At 38.9% G+C, this 25,434-nt stretch overlaps 1 protein-coding gene across 4 annotated transcripts in view; it reads right to left on the bottom strand.

The window, feature by feature from the left end:
• Positions 1 to 25,434, bottom strand: part of vti1a (vesicle transport through interaction with t-SNAREs 1A) — a 114,246-nt gene that overhangs the window by 67,074 nt on the left and 21,738 nt on the right. For 2 of the 4 annotated variants that reach the window (XM_026178586.1, XM_026178588.1), the window contains exons 4-6: positions 20,671 to 20,748; positions 15,659 to 15,679; positions 9,479 to 9,563 (exon numbers count right to left, since the gene is read on the bottom strand). In XM_026178586.1, coding sequence (XP_026034371.1) covers positions 9,479 to 9,563; positions 15,659 to 15,679; positions 20,671 to 20,748 — 184 coding nt within the window. The remainder of the gene's footprint in view (positions 1 to 9,478; positions 9,564 to 15,658; positions 15,680 to 20,670; positions 20,749 to 25,434) is intronic. The other 2 variants (XM_026178587.1, XM_026178590.1) reach the window with 1 other exon arrangement.

Raw genomic sequence — 25,434 nt, 5'->3', positions numbered from 1 at the left:
CTGGCAGATGGGGCAACCAGCTGACATCTCAGCCCGGCTCCGTTTCATGTTCCCTGGGTGTCTTAAACGGCCGGGCACCCTGTCTGATGGGCACAGGACAGCCAAGGAGGAAGCTCCTTTGACAGAGGAGGGGAGGTGTGATTCTTGTGGCAACCATTGAGCGAAAAAGGAACAAGGACAGACGGCGATGGCTAATATGCGCCACTCTGTTTGTACAGTATAATTGTGTGCCTTGCAGGGTGGGGACTGGATGTGTGGGGGGGGCGCCAGGAATGTTTATAGTAGATGCACATTAATAACAAGCTAATGACGGCATTTAGGTCCATATGGTTTTCTAACAAAAGATCAAAATGTTTCCTTAAGGCTAGAGCCACCACTTTACTGTCTCAAAGATCAAAATCAGTCATACTTTTTTAAGAAAGACCAAGTAATTTAAATCTAATAGCATGGGTATTGCTTATTCTATTGCACATTGTATCTATTCTAGACATGACACCACAGGGTCTTCATGTGGGCTACATAAAAAAAAACATCTGTGTGACTATATGAGAAGTGACACAGTGCAGTCATCACTGACTAACAACAAAGCACCAGCTATACCATTTAAAGCTAAAAGAAGTCAGTGTTGTCCGGATGTTTCTTTAGACTTCCTCACATGGAAAAGGTTCTTTAAAAAAAAAAAAACTTCTAAAATTCTAATAAACATTACACAGTAACAGTCATTTTATGACCCTATAATATATGGACACTTGCTATATTAAAATATTATGACTGTTGTTATTGGTGTCATCACTGAGAGTAACAGTGTTAAACTTTTATCTATCAATTCTGTATCTGTGTGAAAGTAATATGAAAAGGACAGCAGTAATTAATATGACTATTAATAATTTATTTATTCTTAAGTCTATATATCAAACTGTGGTGTGAGACTGTTTTCAAGGGGGAAAAATAAATACACTTATATAAATGAATTGACAAAAGTCTTCCCAAAATTTGTATTAAATTTGGCAGCATTGTAAAAACAAACAAAAACATTTATAGAAAAAAAAAAAAAGTGGGTAGTAAAGGTAAAAGTGATGGAATAAGGTAGAAGAAGATACCATAATATGTTTAAATTAAACGTATTCTACATTTAATACAATTATGCAAGGCTTATTTATATGTATTAATTAATTTAATGTATAAGTGTTTTTTAATTAGAAAATTTAGACAAAGGCCTAAAAATAATATCAATTATGCAGCAAATAAATGATAGCAAAATACTTACATTATTATACTCTACATTATCGTCTGCTTACTTTTTCAATTTCATGTCTGAAACCTAAACTACAATCTTGTATCATTATTTATTATTCTTCCTGCTCTGAAAATGTTTTTACTGGCTGGCAGTCATGCATGGCTTACACATATACATGTCAGGCTTTAAAGCTGCTAATAGGATTTTTAACCATTTGTATGTTGTCATGTGAATTCAAATGATTAAAAGGTTTAATCAATTATTAAGAAGTAATGTCTTAAATGCTGTGCGATTGTTTTAAGACCCAAACAGAATATTGCAAGGGACCCATCACAGGTGCATGGCTCAATTCGTCAGATTTTATTGTATAACTATGTGCAAAGCATAAGGGAAATGTTATGGTAATGGCACCATCTTCCCCTTAATTTTCACCCTTAAAACACTGCTGAATCTGCATCAAAAAATTGCCCATTTATGTCTGCCAGCTAGACAGAAGACTCACTGTGAAGAAACACTGCTTTGTAGTATAATGCCTCTTGCCTTTCTTTTTTAAATAATATATATATATATATATATATATATATATAAAAGGAATGGTTGTCACTTTAGTGCACTGTCAATGAGAACATGTGTAAGGGAGGTTTACTGGTCAAAGAGAAGCAAGAGGATTTAAAAAAAAAAAACAAACAAACCAAAAAACCTGGTAAACAAGTAAAAAACATTCAAATATTTTATGGATCTTTGTAATCTCCTTTCCATTATTTCTATTTCTTGCTTCTATACAGCAACCTATCCACTCACTCTGATAAATGTCTAATCTCTTTTCTTTTTTACCCCGTTTTCGGGTTTTAAATGTCATCAATCATCTTGTCATTCACTGCGTCATTCTCATCACTCAATTAATTTTTCTGTTAAAAGGTCCTCAGTTGACAAAATAGCAAAATTCCCTCTCATTCCCACTCCTTTACTTTATTTCAGGTTTTTTTTCTCCTTTTCTGTTTTTAATATTTCAGCACCTCAGATGTAGCGGCTCTTTAAAGCACCCATGGGGGCTCCGAGTCCGCGCTTTTGTCTCCCATTTCCTTCTGAAACAGTTTTTCTTTAACCCTATGCGGCTCTTCACAGTTGTTGTCTTAGCTCTCTCCTCTCCGTCGCTCTTTCTGCTTTCTTTTTCTCCATCTCACCCCCACCACCCTCCCTCAGTTTTCTCTGTGTCAGCCAGAGGTCAATGCTACACTTTTTTCTTCTGCATGCGAGAAGGCAGGGGGTATCTTTTTAGTTATTATAACCTAAAAATAGAAAAAAAAATGATTTAAGGTTGGGACGATGGTCTCTTTTAAGATATAGTGTCTTACCACAATCTAGCATTTGGAGGGTGTTTTGTATCTTGAGATAAGGATAAGATTATATCAATAAATGATTTGGATGGGGTTTGATCAGGAATCTAGACCAATTTACAAAGTGTCCCAAAATGACTTAATTTTCATCGTCTCAAGGACATTGTTCTTTAATGAAATTGTGTTTTCTGATTAAATAGACTAGTAAAACGCACACAAAAAAATGCTATTTGCCGTAGTTGGGGACATTGGGGACTCATGGTTTGCTATTGAGGAATGCTAATCAAGCAGTTGGGCTGCCTGTGTTCAGTTGCAATCACTGTGGTGGTTTAATCTTTAGTTAATAAAAGATTTCAGTCAATGTTGCTTGGTCAATCTCATCTCATATCCATCATAAAGTCGCTAAATGTGTATAACGCTAGTGATTAAGTTTTAGGGCCTAGCTTAAATGCTTAAAACCAACATTTCTCTTAAAAATGTTGTCTGTCGCTCTATTTTTTTTATTTATTTATTTTTTACACTTAGCAGGAAAGCTCCAATGAGCTCTCTAGTCAGATCATTACTTCCAAGAGTCTCATTATGTTGAGAGCCTTGTTGAAGCTAATAACTGACTAAAGGTCTAATTATTAGATTTTCTCATAATTTTATTAATGCTAGCTCACACTCTGTGGAGACCTAATGGAGGAACACAAGGAGGCGAGGAGCAGCTGTAGTAGCTGGTGGACGGTAAGCTTAACGGAACAATCTTTGTTCGTTCAAGAATTCTTGATCTATTTTTGGAGAAGGTTCATTTAACTTTGCAAAAACATGTCACTTATTTCCATTTTTGTAGTCCCACAAAAGCTCGAACAAATTTTTGGATGTTTGCAGTAACACCTGTCGATACACAGGGAAACAGAGACTTGCCCACGCACGTTCAGGAAAACAGGCGCGCGCACACAAACACATACTTGAGTCTGTTGGTTCAGCTCTTCCATTGAGGGTCCGTATGCTAGCTGGCCATTGTGAACGTAAGGCCTTTTGTCTGGGCAGCCTGAAACTGGTGATTGCACCTTAGCTACCGCAGTTCAAGCGTAAACAGTGTTTTCATGCCCTACGATATATATACACTGTTGCCAGTGGACCCCTAAATCCCTGGAACAGCTGAGTCCTAGGGTGTCAAAGATAATGGCGATTTATTGCAGTGCTAGGCTTTCTCATTGCCCCTCCCGCCCCCCATTTCCAATCGTCCCTCCACCCCTCCTCCTCCCTCAAACAGATTAAAATTAAGCCGTAAACATGTGAGGATGGAATTAACACATTTAGTGAGTCTCCTCTTCCCACATCCCATTTTCGCTCCAGAGCGGCTGATCCCCGCTGCCAAACGTGGGTGCAATTTTAATGACTCGCGACGTTTTTGAAGTCCACATAAAAAAGCGTCGCTCGCCGTTTGTGGCGGCGCTAGATATGACTGGGCCACGGCCGGCCATGATTGGGGGGGACACACGCCGCCGATTCGGACTCCAGGCTCTTCGATAGGATCGGTGTCATTTTCCTCTCCACGATAAGACGCCTTGCTGACAAGGTCCGATTAGGAGAGAAAAAATCATTATTGCTATGCCTTTCATCCACCGGGGGTTTACCGATAAACAGCTCACCCACGGCTAGATTTTCTGAGAGCAAGATGTTATGCGTTGAAGCATATATATTTAGGAAATATGGTTTCAAGTTAAAATTTTGGCAGTGTTTTTTTAATGACTGTTTTCTTTTTAAATAGCTATAGAAAAACGTTTTCCGCTTTAAAGCACATTTCTTTAAAAAGACCTCCTTTCTCTTTAGCTGAAAATTCAAGCTGTGAAATATTTAAGTCCTGGCTCTCGGCTTTATTAATCAAACAATTATCAAATAACGTCATATTCTTTTTGAACACAATACAACATGCCGATTGTATCGGCCTACAAAAAAAGTGATCTACTATGCTATACCTCAAGGAAATCCACTTTAGCAAAGTGTCCTTTTAAAAAGAGAAATGAAAAAGAGATGCTTAAAATATTAAAACTACATTGCAGAACAGAGAGAATAAACTAAAATAAGAAGTAAGAAAAGATTCAGCAACATGCTAATAAGAAAAAGATTTACATTGCATTTAATGTGTGTATATACTATGCTTTTTAAAAAATATATATATAAAAATCATTAAAGTACTTACTAATACAAAAAAAATCAAGTATAAAATTGGGTTGCATTTGCAAAACAAACAAACCAAATTTTCAAAATAATCTCTTTAAATGTATTAAAATTGTAGAATAATTGTCAATTTCCAAAAATACTAATTCCACTTAAATACTGATTAATTACCTATTTATTTGTAGGATTTTTATTTGTGTAAATCAGTAAAAATGTAATAAAATATTCTACATTAACAGCATGTTTTGAATGTTAAAGAATTGAATAAAATGTATTGAGGGAGAACAACAGCCTCTGTTTAATATAAAAGTTGGTGTTCATAAACGTAACCGGCTAAGTCATTTGTTAAGTGTTTGCTTATGGATTTGAGGCGACGCTTTGGTGGCCCAGCACCAAAAGAATCATCGAGTCTGATCTTTACAGGGAACAGGGAGAAATAAAGCGAGCGGGAGAGACACAGAGAAAGAGACAAAGATGGAGAGGGAGAGATAGAGAGTCGGGACAAATGTGTGTTGTGTTACTGGGCCACTCCAGCACCCATGGACTCTCAGCAAGACTCAAAGCCACACTCTGCTTCAAACGAGAGCCATGAAGATTTTTTTTTTAATGTTTACAAAAACATATTTATTTATTTCTCGTCACTCCGTCATTTATCTATTTATTTCTCGCTGTCCCAGCACCCCTTGCTCTGCCACTGGAATCCTGTTCGATGACGCCGACGTGCTCACCCTCCCCTCTTTTGCCCCCCCACCCCTCTTTTAATACCACTGCAGTTGAAAATCAAACTGCTCTAAAACAAATTGATGTACTCTTTAATATAGTCGTCACATCATCACAGGGTCCTCACACGTCTGCCTTGGTGACAACTGCAGGGCTGCTTAGCTTAGCCCAGCGATGGCTGCCACTTTGTTGGTCGCTTCAATGATTTATCACAAAAAAGAGAGGGAGAGTGTGAGAGTGGGAAGCGAGACAAAAAGGGAGAGAAAGAAAGAAAAATCCCCTGGATCATGATTGAGTCACTGGCACCTTTGATTGACAAGGTCTAATCAGCTTATCTCCATCCTAATAAAGTTGATAGCCTGCAGTGCTGCTCTCTACCTGGCATGGCGTGAACTTTGGGCTAGGCTGGGGCCCCTGGGGGCCGTACCCCAACCCTCTCTGCTTATCTAAACGGGGCTGAAATCAATCCCTAATGAGCTGTTTTCATTTGCAGGATTGATTACAGGCTCCTAACACCAAGAACACTCACCTAAGAAGAAGTGTCTCAGCCTCTTGCTGGCCACCTTTAAAATGCAGAGCAGCAATGCTTTTGTCTGTGCTCGTCTTTGTTTCAGCGGCTCATTTTGTTGGCATTGCTAAAGTATTTGTGAAAAGCATAAGGGGGGATGAATTTTCAAAGTAAGTTTCCTTAATATTTAATGCATGATTTACTGAACTGGACACTTTAAATACTGCCTCTGGTTTGTTTTTACAGTAAACTTGTATTTATTATAAAATTACCTTTAGAATTACGCTAGATCGCTCGCCTTAGCGGTCCTTTGCAACACACAAACATGCTAACAAAATGAATTCTGCTATGACAAGGCTACATTTCAACCTTAAACTATTTACATCCTCACAAAAGTGCAATAAAGCGCCATCAAATAATTTTAATTGCTGAGATAACACTAATTAATATTTCAGTTTTTAAATTAAGAGTTAAAATTTTACTATGTAAAGCAGAATGTATTTTTAAATATACATATATATATGTTTTATAGAGTCATATCTTTTCAGAAACTGCTAATCAGTCTCTAACCTTTAATGAATAGAAAGGTAAGGCAACAAATCATTGCAACATGGATATGTTGCACAACATGCTATTTTCATTCTTAAACAAGCATCATGAATCATTCAAAATATCTTCAGCTTTGGCGGGAAGGACTAAAATCCAGCATGTCTTTGATTTAACAACATCTCCAAAATTTGACAAGCCTCCACGTTTGGGCATTTCAAATGCCCCTGACTCAAATGTCTTTAAATTGGCTAACTGCATGCCCTCCCTTTTTATTTACTGCCCTCTTTAACTGGGCTAGCCTCCATGTCTGCATGTCTCTATGCCTGGGCTTTCAAGTCAGTGCTCTTCACTAATGAAGTTCTATACTTTATTTATGAGACAAACAGAGAACCCTGTTTCTTGAGGGTGCGTGTGGTAAATAGCTCTGCATGCCCAAAGAGTCTCCTCTATATCCCTCTGAGGGCTCTCACTGCTTTTGGCAAGCCTTTGTTTCACAAAATACACTAGAGACACTGAGAATAGAAGAAGAAAAAACTAAAATATCTATGATAAAATGATACTGTGTCAAGATTCATCTTTTCTTAGAACTAAGAGTCTTCTTTTTTCTCCTTAAATGTGACCTAGAAGCATCCTGTTTTTTTTGTTCCTGGTCATTAAGAGAGATATTGTCGGCGGTGAAGAGAAAAGGGGGCAAAGAGTTTCTACGCCATTTCTTTGTTCAGGATCTATCTCTTTGAAATATAATGTCTTTTAGTTCCACTTCCCCCATTGGTCAATTGTAGTTCTTAAGGGCTACTGTGTCATTGTGGATGGAGAATGCAACTTTGAATTACTGCAAAATAACGATGCTAAACTGCTCTTGGTAAAAAACTAGGGCTTAGATGTCTAAGAAGAGTTGAGATGTGTGGCAAGAGTAGCATTTACAGTATGACTAGAGAATGTCTGATTGGAGAAACACTTAATGCTCTAATTATTCTTGTTAAATATCCATGGATGCCGCACCTGCATTTGAAAACACAAAGCTTATTCCACAACAACTGCCAATGGCATTTCATAACGCTCATGAATAAAGCCTAGTACTTGCAGGACTTGGATATTTATTTTGTTTTGTACTTGATGATGTGAAAAAAGAACAAACAACAATAAACGAAATCTTTGGTGGGCTGTAAAAGTAACCAAGTTCAACACAAATCCAGTTTCCTTAGTGTACTGTGTGACTCACTAATCTGGCAGGAGTATGGACTAAATAGTGCAAGATAATATGAAGATGTCTGGGAAGCGTTGTAATGCATCACAGTAGGACAACAAGAGAAAATATATCATTTGAAACGGGCGAACAATCCAAAAGAAAAAAGAAATAAAAGAACTTTGGATCAGATGGTGAACTCTGTCAAACTGTATTAACCGAGTAGATAAATCTGGCTTCCTAATGTTCATGCCAACACTTTTTATTAAATTTGAGAGCTTGGCAGATTAGTCTGGTAGAGAGCTGCGTATGCCGAGTGGATCTACGTTCCTTATTTAGATGTATTCTCTAGCTGACCTGGAGACATCGCCATTTCAGGTTGTGCATCTGAGCGGAGGGCTGGTATCGACAGCAGAGTAAAGGAAGAGGTCATGGATTAAAGACATGGGGCGAAGCTTCCCCACCAAACCACAAACATACCCCACAGCTGGTGTGGACCGAGCCACGTGTGTGGGACCGAGGCAGGATAAACGGGCATTGTTCTTAGCTAGCTGCACGCACAGTGGATGAGACAGCCACTGGTGACACAGGGTCAAGGGGCATGTGGCTGACTACAGCGGAAGAAACCGCTGGACACAGGAGGTGCTCAACACTGCTAAGTCACCATACACTTCTTCACCAACAACCAAGCTGTGAGGCAAAACATCAAAACGAGTCACTGTGAAAGCTGCGGCAGGGCGGAACAAAAATCCGCCGGCTGTTGCAGAATTCGACACCATCGAGAAACTCTAATAACGTCAGAATCATCTCGGAAATTTGAATCAACATTTTTAGGCAGAGAATGCAGATTGTATTTAGGAATTTGTGAATGCAAGTTACAGGGAACATCAAAAGCCAGTGGTCTCCGTGCAAACCTGCCTTGACTTGAATTATTAAATCTGTCGATGTCGCGCACACCAGCCGCCCTGCGATTATAGTGTAAATTGACAAACTTTTTCAAAACTACAACGGAAGCCACAGAAAGCTGGTTGATACTTCAAGAATGAGCTTTGATATATCTCTGAGGAATACACTGCGCCTCAATAATGTGGTGACTGTCAGGAAGGAAGACAGGGAGGGGGGGGAAAAAGAAATATGCTAACTGGTTAAATCTATTTAAGATCCCAATGAGATTTTTTCCTATTTTAAGATTAAAACCATCCTTGATAATGAGGGAAAAAAAAGGTTTGTGTGTTTTTAAGAGGATTTATTTAGAAAGTGATGTTTTTATTTTCTTTCTTGTACGCTCCTGAATTAAGAACTTCAGGAGGAATGCTGACATTGTTTATTTTCATAGACCCCCTATCTGTTTGTGGAGGGAAAAAAAAAAAAAAAAAAAGCACAGCACCACCCACCAAATGCACATGCATACATAACACACACACACACACAAACACATACACACTGAGCCATAGTGATGCTTGAATTTTCTTCAGGAGCAGAGCAAGGAGAAGCAGCGCCCGATCTGTCGCCTGTACACTTCTCTCACTCCCTCCCTGGCTCACCTTTGATGTGCTCCCGAAAATGTCATCAGGCGTCAAAGAAAGAGGTTTTTTTTCCCCACCGACTCCCCTCCTTCCACCCTCCAAAAACACACGCACACACACACACACACATCCACCCACCTCGCATATGAGCAAGACAATTTGCTGTCGCTCACTCATCCTCAGCACTATCTTGAACCCCCCCACCCAACACCGCCCCACTCCTTTTCCAATTCATAACAGAATACGTACCAGTTTCTACCGCTATCTGGTAGCCGGCCTCCAGTCTCCGTGATGACCTTTCCAGCTTCTCTGTGTTGTCCAACAGATGTGCTCTCTGCAATAAATAGAAAAAAAAAAGAACTCAAGCTGGAGAAACAAACACAAAATAAAAATTGATTGAGAGGGCTGGGACCCATTTCAAAGAAACACATCAACCCTGTCACCTAAGCAGACAGACCACATCCACAGCGACAACATAATACAACCATATTGGCAATAACCTTCATGGATGACAATGTGTTGTGTCCTGATGGAATATCAAGCAAATGCATGTAAAAAAGGCTGCTGCCTCATCTTGGACATAAAAAGCGGCACTACTTGGAGCTTTGCTGCCTCCTCATATTGTTTCACAACCCAGGACAGTTAATTTGTTTTAGCTCCTTGCCTTAAGATGAAATACAAATTTATTTAAAGAGCTGTCCAGGTAAAACAAAACCGGGTCCAGCTAATGTTTTCCAACTGGAGGAACCTCTAGTCACAACCTCTAGCATAGCAAGAAAAGATGGGTTTCATAAATTATTAAGACTGCAATGTGATTTTTTATTTTCCAAAGAGGGTGTTTGTGAGTATCAAGGTCTAAGCTAAGGCTGTAAATATCACGTGTATACGAGTACAAACTACTGATAGCAGTTCCTAGGATACCAAGCAAACCAATGATGTTGGCCTCTTCTCTTCCTAAACAGCTCCTATATAACAAGCAAGACAAGAAAAGAGCTCATCCGTTGACTGGACGTCCACTACGGGCTCTCACTTTCTTTGGTGGAGTTAAAATAGTGGTAGTTTTAAAATGCCGAAATTGACAGTTTTTTTAGACTCTTATTCAAAGCTTTCTCTGAAAGGCTGAAACAGTTAATTAAACTTAGATAAAGTTAGTTAAAAAGTCTGTAACTGGTGACTGTTGTGAGCTGCCTTTTAAAACCTGTTGTAGTGGCCTTACAAACTGAATTGCCAAGCTCTAAAAATTATTAACCTTATGGATTTGTTTACATACAAAATGTCTGCTGAGTCCAAAGTGACCAGCCACCTATAACATATAAAGATGCACTTACATACATACTAAAAACAACCCCTCATCATCCACTGAACTGAGACACTTCATGTGCAAAACCAACATAAGACCGAGCTTTCATTAAACCCACACTGCAATCAAACAGCATAAACATGGAAGACTTAAATGTTTACTTGAATGCTGTTGGTTGTGACGGCTTTTCTAATGCGCAACCTTAAGAAACTGATCAGATTTAACACATCTGACACAGGAAAACAACCCAATGAATGACAGCCGCCCATCTGACAAGGGTTTCACGCCCATCACATGAGTGAAGGGGACAGGGAAAGAAGTGAAATCTCTAGTTTTGGTTTGGCTGTCAAAATGTGTACCAGCTAATCACTCAGAGGAAATGAAAAATGTGGAGGGGAAGAAAAAAAAAAAGTCAACGACACACTTTTCAAACTTTGACAACAAGAGGGATGGGAAAAGAGCAGGGAGGAGAAAACTCCCTCTGAACTCTTTTCTTTCCCTCGTTTCCTTTTTCTTTGTGCCGCTGACAGATGTCATTTAAAATTGCAGAGATACTTTTTAATAGTTAAAGGGAGGGCAGGGGAGGGATGGCGCGATAGGAGAACGGGTTGGGTGGTTGAGTGATAAAATGGTCTTGCGGTAGGAAACTGATAAGTAGACGGCGAGCGGCGCTGGATGCAAGGTGTGGTGTGGTTTTGGTAAAGGTTGTGGTAGAAGGGGTTTGGAGGTGGCGTGGAAGTGGTAGTGGCACCAACAGATATGGTGTCAGTATACATGTGGGAGAAAACGGATACCAAGCTTGGGCTATAATGAGCCCCTATGGATCAGCTGCGATGCAGGGGACGCACTGACATGCAACGCTTAAGCTAATACACCTAGACCACGGCTGCAGTGCCTGTGTGTGCCTGGGAGCATGAGGCAGCCAGGGATACTGACAGAGTAGCGCACTCCCTGGGTTCTTCAAAGAGCTCAAGTGATTAGTATGTTATCATTACCATTCGAAACGTGATTTTCCTATTCCCTCTCGGCAAAGGTGACACGTCTCGGGGAGACGGCCGGCAGACTCGCTGCGATGGAAAGCCACTTCAAAGCTTTATCCTCCTGAATTTCTCTCTCTCTCTGTGTCTCTTCTCTCCCTCGTTCTGTCTTCTTTTAGGCCCGGGGGGAGGGTTGGGTGTGTGAGGTGGAGGCGAGGGGAGGGGGGGGGGGGGCACTGGGGGGGTTGGTAGTGGTGGCAGTGGTAGTATACGTGTGTGTGTGTGTGTGATCATTAGAATAATGCATCCTGAGTTTCACAGTGACAGAACCTGAAGGAAAGGGTTAAAGTTCAGCCACTAAGAATCCAGTAATGGCAGACTATGATAGCCCTAATAATGGAACAATCCAGCCACGGACACAAGATGATACCAGGGAAAATAATGAAAAGGAACGTGTACAAATTAAACTAAAGATCGTTCACTGCATTGCCACAGTCAGTCAACACAGATAAAGAGATTATACATAAAGAGATACAAATTACAATGCAGTATCTCTCACAGTCATGCAATATTGCTCCAATGTTGCAGGACCAAAAATAGTGAAATTGTTCAGGTTTTCAACCATTTGTTTTTATTCTGCAGCAAGCAAGCAATCCTTGTCAGCAATTTTTACTGAGAGAAATGCAAAGTTGCTGCTGGTGTGCTACACTGTCCCAATTCAAGACTTGACCCTTGCGGTTCTCATATAACCACTGTAAAAACCTTCAGAACAAGGCAAAGACATGCACAGAGCACAAATCATACCTGATCCTCTCATGGAGCCTTCTAGCAAAAGATTAAAATATAATATATGATAAATATTGTGCATCTGAGAGTGCACCAGTGCGCCCCGCCGCCACCACCACCACCATTCCTACCTATGTATGTATGCCTTTTCATCTGACACCTACATTTTTGAACAAAGATCTTCTTAGGAACCACAAAAATGGTGTTTTTCTGTTGTGCTTTTTTGCGTCAAGAAACACTCTTCAGTTGTAAGTTATTAACAGGGAGCCCCAGAACAATGCAGCTGTAGCTCAAAAGAAATCTCTCCCCTCTTCTTTCCTTCTCCTGCCTTCTTTCAATATCAAACACAGGCGGTTACTATCACCATTTTCCAAAGTTCAGATGATTTCCTTATTATTTCAATAAGGGTGGGGGAGAGTCAAAGTGAATAATGATGACAGCTGTGATTCAGACTGACTGTGTGATCTTCTCTGCCGTTTGTTTGGGACTTGTAAGACGAGGAATTACAAGTGTCAAACAGCTGTGAATATGGGTGCTAAATATTTAAACATGTTTTTCAGCTGAAGAAAAAAGTGCAGTTTTTTAAAAGCAAGGCTTAAGTGTGTATAAGCTGCGCCAGCCTTTGATTCAAATGCAGGAAGAGCAAAAGGGTAAAAGACTGCAATGGCGACGAGGGCAAAGATTCAAGCCCGATTACACAGACTGGACCATTCCAAATAGGGTAGACAGGTGAGGTAACTCAAGATGTCTTCTGACCCTCGGGCTAAGAGGAAATGCTGAAAAAAGTCGGTAGAAGAAGGGGAAACAAAAGTAAAGCTAAATAAAAGGAAAAAAAAGCACAATAACATGGCATCTGGGCCAAGCTGGCACTTTAAATTATGGATAGGTGTGAATGGAGATGCTTTGATAGGAACTGAATTACTCTGTGTCTTCAGAATCCCTCTTGAATAAAGTCTCACTCGAAGGCACATTTAAAAACATACTGTAACTATAGCTACAAAGACGAGTTCAGGGCAGGACAACAATATAATGTAACCTACAATAACTAAAGAACCTGCCTCTTTGAGCGCTAAATACAATTTATATAGACTTAAGAATACATGCACAATATAAAGCTAAATATGTGTATAATATTTTTTTATCAACAATGAGACAATGACTACATTCAAATTAAGGTAAGCTGATGTTGAACCTACCATTAGTAGCATTACTGGGCAGTCCAAGAAAAAACAAACTCTAAAGGCTAGACATGTAATTAAACAGTTATAAGACATTTCAATTTAACCTGAAGTATCGATACTCCAGTAAATAAGACGATATACACAACAATAACATGATTCAAGCACAGTGATAGATGTTTGAGACACCCCAGTAGAACTTTACATATCAAATGAATCAAATAAAAAAGAAAACTAAAGCAAATCTATAAGAATTATACTCAGAATTATACTTATTTACAGGATCTGCGTCGCAATTAACAAAACTATTAAAATAATTCTAACATCAGTGATATTAACACCTACTATTGCTAACCAAGCTGAACAATTGTTATGAATAATATAGTATTTATTGATAAGTCACCTCTTTAAAATATCATTATAATAATTACATATATCAATACCATACAGTTTCAAATGGTAAGCTAATGAGTTAAACAACAAGTTAACAAAGATGCTAGTTTCTGCATGCAGTTAATGTTTTATTCATTTTTTATCATCATCATTGCTACTATTATTAACGTACAATCCTATATATACAATATATTTGGATATGGAGGAACCAAAGGAGGCAAGGAGGGAAGAAAGAATAAACATAAATATAAATTTGTGAAAATAAAAACAGATCTATACAGACAAACTTAGTTTCTAGGAGAATTCACAATTAAAATAATCTTGCAGGGCACTATGTAGCTCTCTAAAGCTCCCTTTAATAACTTGACAATCCAGAAAAAAAAAAAATGTTGTGGTTTGCATTTTGGTTTCCAAATTTTCTCCAGCAGATGGGGGGGGGGGGGGGGGGGGGGGGGGTCAGCACTATAGCAAGATTTCTGAGAGAGTGGAATAAAGAACTGATCAAATTCTTCAAGCACACTCCCTCCATTTCTGAGACGCTATATTTCTATTAAAACCTCCACATTATTGTCCATTCCTCTGCCATTTTGTTTGAATGTATTAAGCTGAATACGATTCAAGATTCAAAAGACCTTTGAATTATCCTGTTATCTAAACTTTAAGTTGTATCCTTGTAGCTAACTTTTCTTTTCTGCTAAGTCAAAACAACAGTTTAGCTGTTTTGTACATTGATATGCTATAAAGGCTGATAATCCACAACCTTTCTACTAAAAGTTTCAAACTACAGTTCCTCAAATGGCCACTTGAGGCCAGCTTCAAAATCAAGTCATTGTACTTCAATATCAAACTTTGCAGAAGAACTAAACATGATTATCATCTGGTACAAAATCGAATTGGTCACTACAATAAAAGTTTCCTGTGTATGAGAGAAGGAAGTGAGATGGGGGCATGTGTGTACTAAATCCAACCAATTTAATATCACTTTAACTTTAAGGCTTTTACATACAGTCTATGGAAACAAGGGTCAGTGGATGGCTTGATGAGTTTTAAAAGGATGTGAATCATATGCTATAGTCTTCAGAATTCCTTCAGCCCAGATTAACACCTCTGGCAGATTTTGGATTGATGTGTTAGTTAGTCCTCTCCAACATCATCATCAAAAGACCAAATGAATGAGTGAGTATCTTTTGGAAGAATGGCGTTCCTTCCCTCCAGGAGATTTCCAGGGACTTGTGCAATCAAAGCCAAGGTGCGGCATGTGGTGGCCCAACATCTTACTAAGCATCTCTTTCCTTTCATTTGTAATCAAAAGCACAAAACAAATACTAGCCTACAATGTGCACTCTTAAACACATAACATAAATCACTAAAAAATAACCTCAGTGTTTTTTTACTGCACAAGCAGCTTTTTTGGCCTCATATTGAGATATTTAAAGAACAGTAAAACGTTTCAAGCTGCCATTCCTGATCAAAACTCAAAAGCTGATCAAGTTCTTGAAAGTTGTTGGTCCCAATAACTGAAGGAACTCTGAGTTTAATTCCCTAATATTTGCCCTTAAACAATTGCATCAGAAATAGTATCTCATCTTCGCTTCCTGATATTTATAGGAGGGGAAACTTGAGGGATTGGCCCTAAGTAAATTCATTATCTGCGGTTCGGCCTCTAAACTGTTCAATCAGACATCCAGAAAGTGTCCAAATGAGTGGTTCTAATTTTCTAACAAAGAAAGGAGGCAAAATAGGTAGTTTCATACGGAAAGCAGAACTTAAATTCTTAGATCAGAAAAGCACTTACCTCTTCACGCAACTTTACCAACTGCATCGTGAGAGCAAAAAGGAGAAGAAAAGAAGGATGGAGAAAGTGAAAGATAGATTAAAAAAAAGCAGAAACAGTCATATGGCTGGATAGAGAATTAACCTTGACGATTTATCTGTTTGCATGTTTAGCATTTGGAAATCACAAGACAAACACATTAAACGGAGCTAAACACGCCGCTTGGGCTGACTTTTTTTGAACAAACAAAGATCAAGTCCTGCTGCTGTCACATTAAACAAGCACAGGGAATGGATCGTTCGACTCGCAGAATCAACCGAGATTATCAAGGAAGTCACATTACAGAAATTGATATAGCGAGAGAAAAGAAAGAATGAGTAAAATCTGGTTTGCACATTTATAGTAAGATTAAATGTTGAGCGAAATTTTCTCATCTGTCACTGTGCAATTCTCTGCAAAACGAACAAAAAAAAGGAAACTGTGTGCCTTTTGGAACAGAGTTATAAAAATGCTGAGGCACATTATTTTGCATCGCTGTTTATTAATGCTGGTAAGCTGTCAATATTTAATGTCTGTTATCAATCGCATTAAAGGTGCAGATTGTTCAGCGTATGCATGGAAAGCCATGTAAGGCTACAATTGTGTATACATACAGTACTGCTTATTATGAGGACAACCATAGATCATGAAAAATGAATCTTAGCATAGCTATACATTTTTCATGAAAGAGAATAACAAATTTAAAGTGAAGTAAATAAGAAATGCTATTCCTATTCCCTGTCCTGGAAATTCTTGCATCTCTGATAATGAAACAGACATGTAAGGGAGGGCAGTAATCCCATTTGCCATTAATTATGCCCAATCACAATTAAAAGGTTGGTTCCCTGGCCTGTCCTTAAGTTAGGGTTGCAGAGGAGGAAGGCTTCACGTAGGAATGCAGCACATTTGGAAGAGAAAGAGGAAGGACGCATTTTTGATGTGTTAGCCTTTTAAAGTGATTTTAATTAATTTAATCTAATATTTAATTGGTCACTATTACAAAGGTAGTAGCTGAAAAAGGAGACTTAGGGCCACAATTACTCAAACTATTTATTTGGGATCATTGTGAACAATATAGGAGGAAAATCTATTTAAATTAAAACTATGACTTAACATTTATCTTATACCAAAATTCAAAACAACAACAACAAACAATACTGCACTCCCTAAATTTCCCTCTCCTGTATTTATAACAAAACTAGTAAACACAGTCAAAGAAATTTGTCATAAATAATGAATTCAGGATGAGTCTGTGCTCGACAAAAACTGACTGAAAAATAAAGAAACTCACACATTATAATCTTGCATGTCAAAAATAGTTCTTGCATCATTTTTGCTTATCATAAGTATATGTCTGTGACATTTCAGTGAGTAGTGCAAATAAAAAAAATATATTGTCAATATCTGTAATGTGGGAGGTAAACAAGTATACCTCCATGTTTTTATAAAGAGCTCTTACCCTTGAAAATGTCGGCAGTAACAAGGCGCACCTTAGTGAGGAAACACTCTTTTCTAACTTAAGCAACAACTCCCGCTAAGAATGCATTATTGAAGAGGCCAAAGTTTAAAACGACACTGTGAATGTGGTTATTTGGGGCTTGAAAAAAAACCCATCAGATCCTGCGATCCCTCACCACAGCTCTGCCATCAGTCAATGGATACCAAACAAAACTTGTTCTAGCTCATTTGTGCTGCCTGACTGATTGCAAGTCCTTGTGGAGGATTTGTTAAAACTATATGATGGGCATGGTGAGCTGTTTTTCTCGTTTCTTCCTGTTTAGCTTTATTTTTTCTTTGGCATCCATTCTTTATTCTGGCCAGTGATGCTCGTGTTGCTCGAGAGATATACAGCAGTAAATACAGAATATTGTAAATGGTATAATTACTCCTGCATGAGCGTAGCTCCTTGTGTTTTTGTGATGCCAGCCAGTATTCAAAATTGCACTGCTGCAATTTTTCTGTTATGATAATCAGCAATTTTTTTTTTCAAACAAAAGATTTTTTTTTTTTTTATCCAATACGGAATTCGATACAAGTGGTAATCTGCTTCCTTTGTAGGCTGTAAAATCTGGTCCATGCCGGCTCAAACCAGCACAATCTCTTGTGGCCAAGCCTTCTGCTGTGACTGAAATCGAAACTATTCCGTATAGTGTTCGTGTGTGAAAAATGTGTGCGCATTTGTTGCTTTGTGTGTGGCGTCTGTGTGTGCTGACAGTGTGTGTGTGTGTGTGTGTGTGTGTGTGTGTGTGTGTGTGTGTGTGTGTGTGCGTGCGTGTGCGTGTGTTGCATGCAGAGGAAACAGAAAGGGAAAAAAAATGTGCAATGGTAGCCTACCACATTATTAAAAAAATGAGTGATAGTGCCAATTCAGTCTCTGTCCGCATACAGATAACGAATAAATGCCGAACTCTATTAAATCGTCCTTTAGCCATTATCGCAGGGCCAACACGCCATTTTCAGAACTTATGACGGTTCCCTATTTACTTAGCTATAAATCCTTGCCATGTAACCAACAGATTTGTGACTGGTAATGATCTGCTCAGCCAGGGCTATATGAAATGATCCTGACCTCTTTCAGATCGTCAGGAATTAAATTGACCGACTTGCCCCGGCCCCCACCATCTTTTCCCCTCTCCTATCACCGCCGTCTCGTTAGATAAAAAAAAACCCTGAAGTTGCGAGTACTCCACTCACAGCAAGACCAAGACAAGTATTATCTCCACAAGTTTTTAAATGAAAATGAGGCAAATACGGCACCTGGAAGAAAAAGGATAAATGTACATCATCTATTTACTTTGCTTTTGCCCCCGAGATGAACTCTTTCTTCGGCTTTGTATGGGTGTGTGCGTGTGCGCGCGTTTGTAGGTGTGTGTATGTGACAGTTTTAGATTAGTTTTGAATTTTTAAAGTTGAACAGACATTATCACCATTCATTAAAGAGTTTTTTAAATAAAAAATTTAACATTCTAAGTCCCAGAAGTCTATTCAACAAATACATTTTGTGAATATACAATGAAAGAAGAGTAATAAATCACATATTTTGGCTCATTTTTTAAGGGCATCATGTTTGACCTAAATTCCCCAAGTTAAAAATGTCTTCCTCTTAATTTAAAATTAATAAATAATCTAAATTTTATTTTATATATGTGGATTTGTGATTTTTAATATATATATGATTATGTTATTATTAAATAGGATCGAAAAATAATGGCTGGATTTGTTCATGTATTTAAATGTCACGCTTTGCTACTGTTATTTGTACATGCATGGATTAAAGCCACATATTTTATCTTAACTTGGAAATACAATTATATTAAATAATATAAAAGCAAGAATATTTTTATTAATTAAATTCCAACATCAGCTTTCAAAATCCTATAATGTAAATTTATAGTACTATGCCACAATATTAATCCTAAACCTTTTTCTTTATTATTTTCCTCTCAGATTTATACATTTCAGATTTACAAATATTCGTTTTAAATATTTCAGATAGATTTTTAATGAAGGGGAAATAAGATTTGAAATGAAATGGGATCTGGATTTTCAGCTTTTCCTTGACAAGATTTTGATAGGACCCATCAGAGTCTCAAATGTGGCATTTCTGACAGCAAATCTCCTTCTAACTTCTGCATAAAATGTCGGAGCCACTTTTGTGTCTCGCTAATTTGCCAAGAATATGCATATCAATTACACATCTAGGCTCGTGATACATATGTTTCTAAGATGCGCGGTTCATGGGTCATCATTGAAATGGTAATAGGGAAATGTTCAAAAAAACGAGGAAAAAAAACCAGACAACTTTATTTAGCTTTGCCTGGGTGTGAATCATCTAAATATACTCGCATAGCGCTGTGAAACTAAATGTGCACATATGTATTCATCTTTCTTCTTTTTAGTATGTGGAAAGCATTTATTTGCGTGTGTGTGTGTGTGTGTGTGTGTGTGTGTGTGTGTGTGTGTGTGTGTGTGTGTGTGTGTGTGTGTGTGTGTACGCGTTAAGACACAGTAACCTCTGCAAGAAGACAGCTGACTCTAAAGGCAATATATAATTAGTCAAAAGACATTTTGTCATAGTTGAGAGTGGCTGAGTACAGCTGTGAGCAGTGCTGCTGGTGTATTACTGTTTGACTGGAAACAATTTATTTAAAATTAAGTTTAAAGAGTGTGGTATATTTTTAGCAAATTAAAACTGCAATGTCTTCTTAATACAAACCCCCCTCAAAACTGGTGTAAAAAAATCTTTTGTAAATATTGCTGACGTTAAAGGAAAATTGCTTATGTGCTCATGTTGTTTACATCCCCAGATTCAACAGGCTGGACTGATAGCACATAAAAAAAACAAAAAAACAAACCCAAACAATTGTGAATACACTGATAGCTAACAGATAAAACAATTAAAAGGGCCATTAAAAAAAAAAAAAGATTTCTGTTTGAAGCTTGACATGATATACTAGATCAAATTATTTAGTGACTAAATAACTTTTATTGAGTACTTTTTCAATTTCTTTCAGTCATCAGTAAGGGAACGCATTGTTCACCACTGGAGTTCACAAAAAGACAAGAGAGTAAGATTTAGCGGCTGTGTGTTCATTTTTGTGTGGGTGTGTATGTCTTTGTGTGTGTCTTGATCATGAGGATCTATTATGATCCTAAGTCCGTACCCGGCTGGAGAACAGCTGTGGGACGGTTGGAGCAGGGAGGCTGGGGTTTTGGATTGAAATCTGTGTTTAAGTGTGTATTTGTGTTTAGGTGCACTGCTTGTGTTTGTGTGCGTTGGTCACAATCTGGCTGTGTCCAGACACCGGTCCCATGCCCCGAGCCCGCTCACTGCTAGCCCAGCTTTGCATTAAACAGTGTTACTTCCGCATGGCTTAGTGACAATGGTGTGGTTTCAGCTCTCGATGGCTGCTACGATGGGGCCCACCTCCCCACCCTGGGGGCCAGTCAGCCACCCACACTGGTCTCATTTGGGCCCCTGATTAACACCTTACCTGGCTCTCCGAAGAACTGGCATCATCCCCCAGGAGCTCGTTGCGCACCTCATCACTGTAGGCAATGCGTGACCTTTTCTGCAGGAGGAGGAAGAGGAGGAGGAAGAAGAAGAAGAAGGACAAAAAGAAGAAGGAAGAAAAAGAGGAGAGCAAAAAGAGAAAACAAGTGGGGAAATATGGCTTAGTACTGTTGTTGATGCAAAAACACAACAGGCATTCCTTAAACACGAGAGCCCCCTAATGGAACTCGGTGACAAACCGAATCAAACATGGAGGGTGTGTATATGTGTGTGTTTGCCCTTACAGCACATGTACCAGCAACAAAGCAGTGTTCGGGGTTTGTGCCTATGCCTCCTTCCAAGGTGATCGACTTTACCTCATGCACTTATGCCACAGCGGTGGTGGCAAAGAGCCCCAACCACACACACATATACACCTTGCCCACTTAAACAAATACAAGTTGAAGGATAAAAAAAAGCCCATCCTGTGTGCAGGGAGAGGCTGAGGAACCAGGGACAGGGTAGAGGGCCAGGGAGATGTATTATGAGGAAGTATCACTTGTCAGCGCTAAATCTTTTCTAGGGGCTGTCACTGCTGTCATCCCAGTGCAGTGGCAGGCTCTGTGATAACACCAATGCTGTGACTCAGACAGGGAATAATTCATCACCCATTGGCGGCCCATCGGATTTGGGGTTGCCTCTCTCCCTCACACACACGCACACACACAAACTCTCTCTCACGCTCTCTCTTTCTCTGTTTCCAGATAGGCTAGAATAAGAGGGAATCCATGTCCCCCCCACCCAAGAAAAAAAAACACCCAAAAAGACACACTCAGACACACACATTTCATACACACTTCAGAGTGTGCCACCTCCGATTGTGGAAGAGTGGGCTGCCGTTGTACTGCTTGTTTACAGACACCCGACCCATGGAAAAACAGCCTCTTGGCATGCCCTCTAAACTAAATACACACCAGCAGCAGACACAGAAAGTGTTTACTAAGCCTCCTTCGCTTTCTGTCACCGCCTTGACAGGGTTTCTAGGTGGGCTGCAGGAGGTGGGCAAAATCAAAGACAAACACCAGCAGAGGAATGAAAATATCACTTTTCCTCAGCACAAATTCTTTCAATTTTTCTATATTTATATTGTAATTGACTAAGTAAATAAAACAAAAGTCGGGGAATAAGCAAAGGAACACCAATTACCTGGTGGGGACATTTTTTCCCCCCTCAAAGGCACTATCCTTTCCTCCTCTCTTTCTTAACAGTAAAAGTTTAAAGAAGCTATAGCACTAAGCACTTTAATGGTGCCTACCATGACAAAAAGCACAAACCAAACTTGAAAATGCCAATTCGAACGTCAGGAGTGATGACATCAAGCTGCTTGATTGAAATAGCTTTGGAACCAATCAAAACTGAGCCGGTTGATTTTATTTATTTGTCTCTCCTCATAATCTGGAGCACTGAGTGGAAACTCCTCGCTGATGTGATTTGTTATTATCGTGATGGTGAGGGCCACAGTTCTCTGGAGTAATTACTGACTAGATAGACAATCCAGACCACAAAACCCATAAAGAGCGCACCCAAACAATAGCCAACCACGGGGACCTAACCTAACCACTAAACGCCTACTGAAGAAAAAGACTGGCAGCACAGTCTGAAATAACACAGACACACACCGGTATAAAGGAGCACTCTGTCAAAAGATGCTGTTAAAGTTGGTTTTTGAGTATTATTTAACTTTTACCTTAATTGCTCTAATGCTGAATGAACTGGAACAGCCAGTTCAAGATAAACTGGCGAAACATGTGCTATTTAAATGGTCATGAGAGCATAAGCATAATTAATGAGATCGTTTCTGATTTATTTTCTGTCATCTGAAGCTTGTCATCCTTTATTTAAATGCCTAATGCATATGTTTATGTATTTGAAACATAATTTAAACCATATTTTGTCACCTTTAAAAAAAAAAAAAAAGAAAACCCATCCATTCCAGCATTGTAAAGCATTGTAAACCTTCTACACCAGGGTAACTGAATGGTCACTGTGCTGCAGTTAGTGCAAGTGTAAGCACAAGAAAAAGGAATTCCAGATTTGTTAAAATCAGAAAGACAATAAAGACAATATAACGACAGCATGTACACTTGTACACCAGGCACACGCGCACTTTTTTTTTTTGCCAGGAAAAACACCCACATATTCCATTTAAGTCGAGTTTCATCTTAAAGAGCTTCAGTGCAACTTAGGGGGAAAGACGACTTCACCAGTAATTGAGACGAGGAAGCCTGGGAGAAGCATTGATTTGAATGTTGAGGCTTACGTCGCCTTCAAACCATATGCAGGGCTTTTTTGGTATTTCTAAATAGCTGTTTGTTACGGATGAATGTATGAAGGGTTTCTGCAATGAGAACAGAGTAGATAACAAAGAAAGTATAAAGAATGGAAAATGTCATTGAAATGAAAGTGTTGCCGCTATTTTCCCTGTACCTACAGTACACACTCCAGCTTTTGGATTCCCCCTCTGGAAAACAACAGATTCCTAAGTGACTACTGCCTTCCCATTTGATGTAAAATATAAGCAGGTGCAATACTGACTGCTTAATACAGTAACAGATTTTGATTATGAGTTTGGGTGTTTAGTGACAACAGGCACAGTCTCGAGGTCAGAAAGGAGATATCTGGTCTATTGTAAAAACCTTATTTTCCATTAATAATAATAATAATAATAAAAAAAAAGCTCTAAAACTAACTCAATCTATTTACAGTACGTGGAGACAGAGCTCCGCATCTTAAGACAAAACCAACTAATCAGGCTTTGTAATCTAAAAAAGAATACGTGCTTTCAGAAGATACCTTATTGCTCAGAAAAGGGGGGGGGGGGGAAAGAGCTTTTTTTAAATCCTTTTGAAAGGTCTGTCTTTTGTCACTTTTTTTTTTATCTTGGGTGAGAATTTGCTTCTATTCCCGGAAGCACACAAGAAAAGTACAAAAGGTACATCTTAACTTTATGCAAAGTGGCCTGCCTTTAAAAACTCCACGCATCCCGTCAAATGAGGCGATGGAGGTGCTGGTGTCCTGTCAAAAACACACGTTTTACCTCTGTTGACATGGATAGCAGAAAAAAAAAAAAAAAAGTATTCTTCTTTACTCATCAAAACATAATTACATATGCACGCATAACAATTCATATCAGATATGCTAATCAGTTCAGCATAATCCTCTGAGCAGCAAATGATATTAATTCAATTATAACCAATACATGGATATCTTATTTGTGTACAATTCCTTTATAGTCTATGAGCATGCAATGGTATACTTTTGTTAAATAAACATGACGACTCTTAATTCCTTCATAAACCACTCACAGAAAAACACGTTATTAATTGTAAAAAAAATAATAAAACAATAAAATAATAATAATAATAATAATAATAATAATAATAATATGACCTTTCAAAATAAATTCAAATCAGTCTCCAATTAAGGTCTCTGTAATATTAAACAAAACTTTCTCAGAAAAATTCAAATGAAACAAACTGAGATCCATATACACATTTCAATGCCCTCCAACTCTCCTCCTTGCTTTTTGCCTGGTGCAACGAGTGACACAAGGACAAGTCGAATAATTGTGGCGCCTAGAAAGCAGAAAAAAAAAATGTAAACAGTTCATTAGATGGGAAATAAAAGGCGTAAAAATACCCAGGGGCAGAGTGTAATGAGGGGCCCTGAAGTTCCTCTGCAGACGCTTTTTCCCTCTACTTTCCCAAGCTTTTCCTTTTCACCCTGCACACACGGCTGGTGGCATAGCATGAAGAGTAATTAACCACATTCAATTTATAGTACTAGGCTCCATTACAAGGTTTTTCACCAGCAGGTGAGCAACTGGGCAAGTTAGACTTAATAACTCTCATGTCTAACGCCATGTGATTGCCTCAAACTGACATCCAGTCCTTTCATTTTCCTCTCCCGGTTGCTCTAGGGATGCACAAAATGTGAAAATCCAAATAAAATTAAGGTGAGTATAAAATGATCTAAAATGAACATCCTGTAAAAATAAATAAATAAGTAAAAAAATATTTCTAAAGTCAGCACAGAAGTGACAATGAAGTGGAGCAGTAAAATGTGTGTTCACAAAAATGTGTGCTAAACTCAAAGGTTATCTATTTCACTTCCTCTCCTCCCCTGCTGTGATATTTTCCCAGGTGATGTGTGGACCAGCGCCAGCAGGCCCCACTCTGGTTCCCCCCACAAGTGGGGGCAGAGGTGGGCTGATGCGGCATGGCGTTAAAAGGAAGCTGAGACCTTTAAGCAGGCACAAGTATCACAACAGCATCTTAAATAATGCATCTCTGCTCGGCAGGGGTTTAACACGCGCGCACACACACACACACACACACACACACACAGACATGCACAGCAAAGCACAAAGCGAAACACACACACACACACAAATTGTTGTCTAGCATCTTCTACTCTCCTTTAACACAAACAAACTGGGAGAGGTTGTTCAATTAAGTGCTCCTTTTTAATACATCTGATATATTATCAGACAAAGAGAAGCAGCTATAGTTGGGACTGTCGCAGGAGGGTGTCATTTGCGCCTTTGTTTTATTGCGGTCTTTGGTGCCATCGAATCCTTTACTTCTGTCTGTTGTGCGCTTGTGTGAGTGCAGAAGGATACATGGGGGCTACTGTATGTAAGATGGAGGCTTCTGTGAGCTTTTGCATCCCCGGTAAACCTCCTTTAGAGAACGTACGCGTGCAA

Source organism: Astatotilapia calliptera, chromosome 8, assembly GCF_900246225.1.
Source record: "Astatotilapia calliptera chromosome 8, fAstCal1.2, whole genome shotgun sequence".
NCBI lineage: Eukaryota > Metazoa > Chordata > Actinopteri > Cichliformes > Cichlidae > Astatotilapia > Astatotilapia calliptera.
The sequence above is the reverse complement of the archived record's forward strand: the minus strand, read 5'-3'. Positions and strand labels throughout refer to the sequence as shown.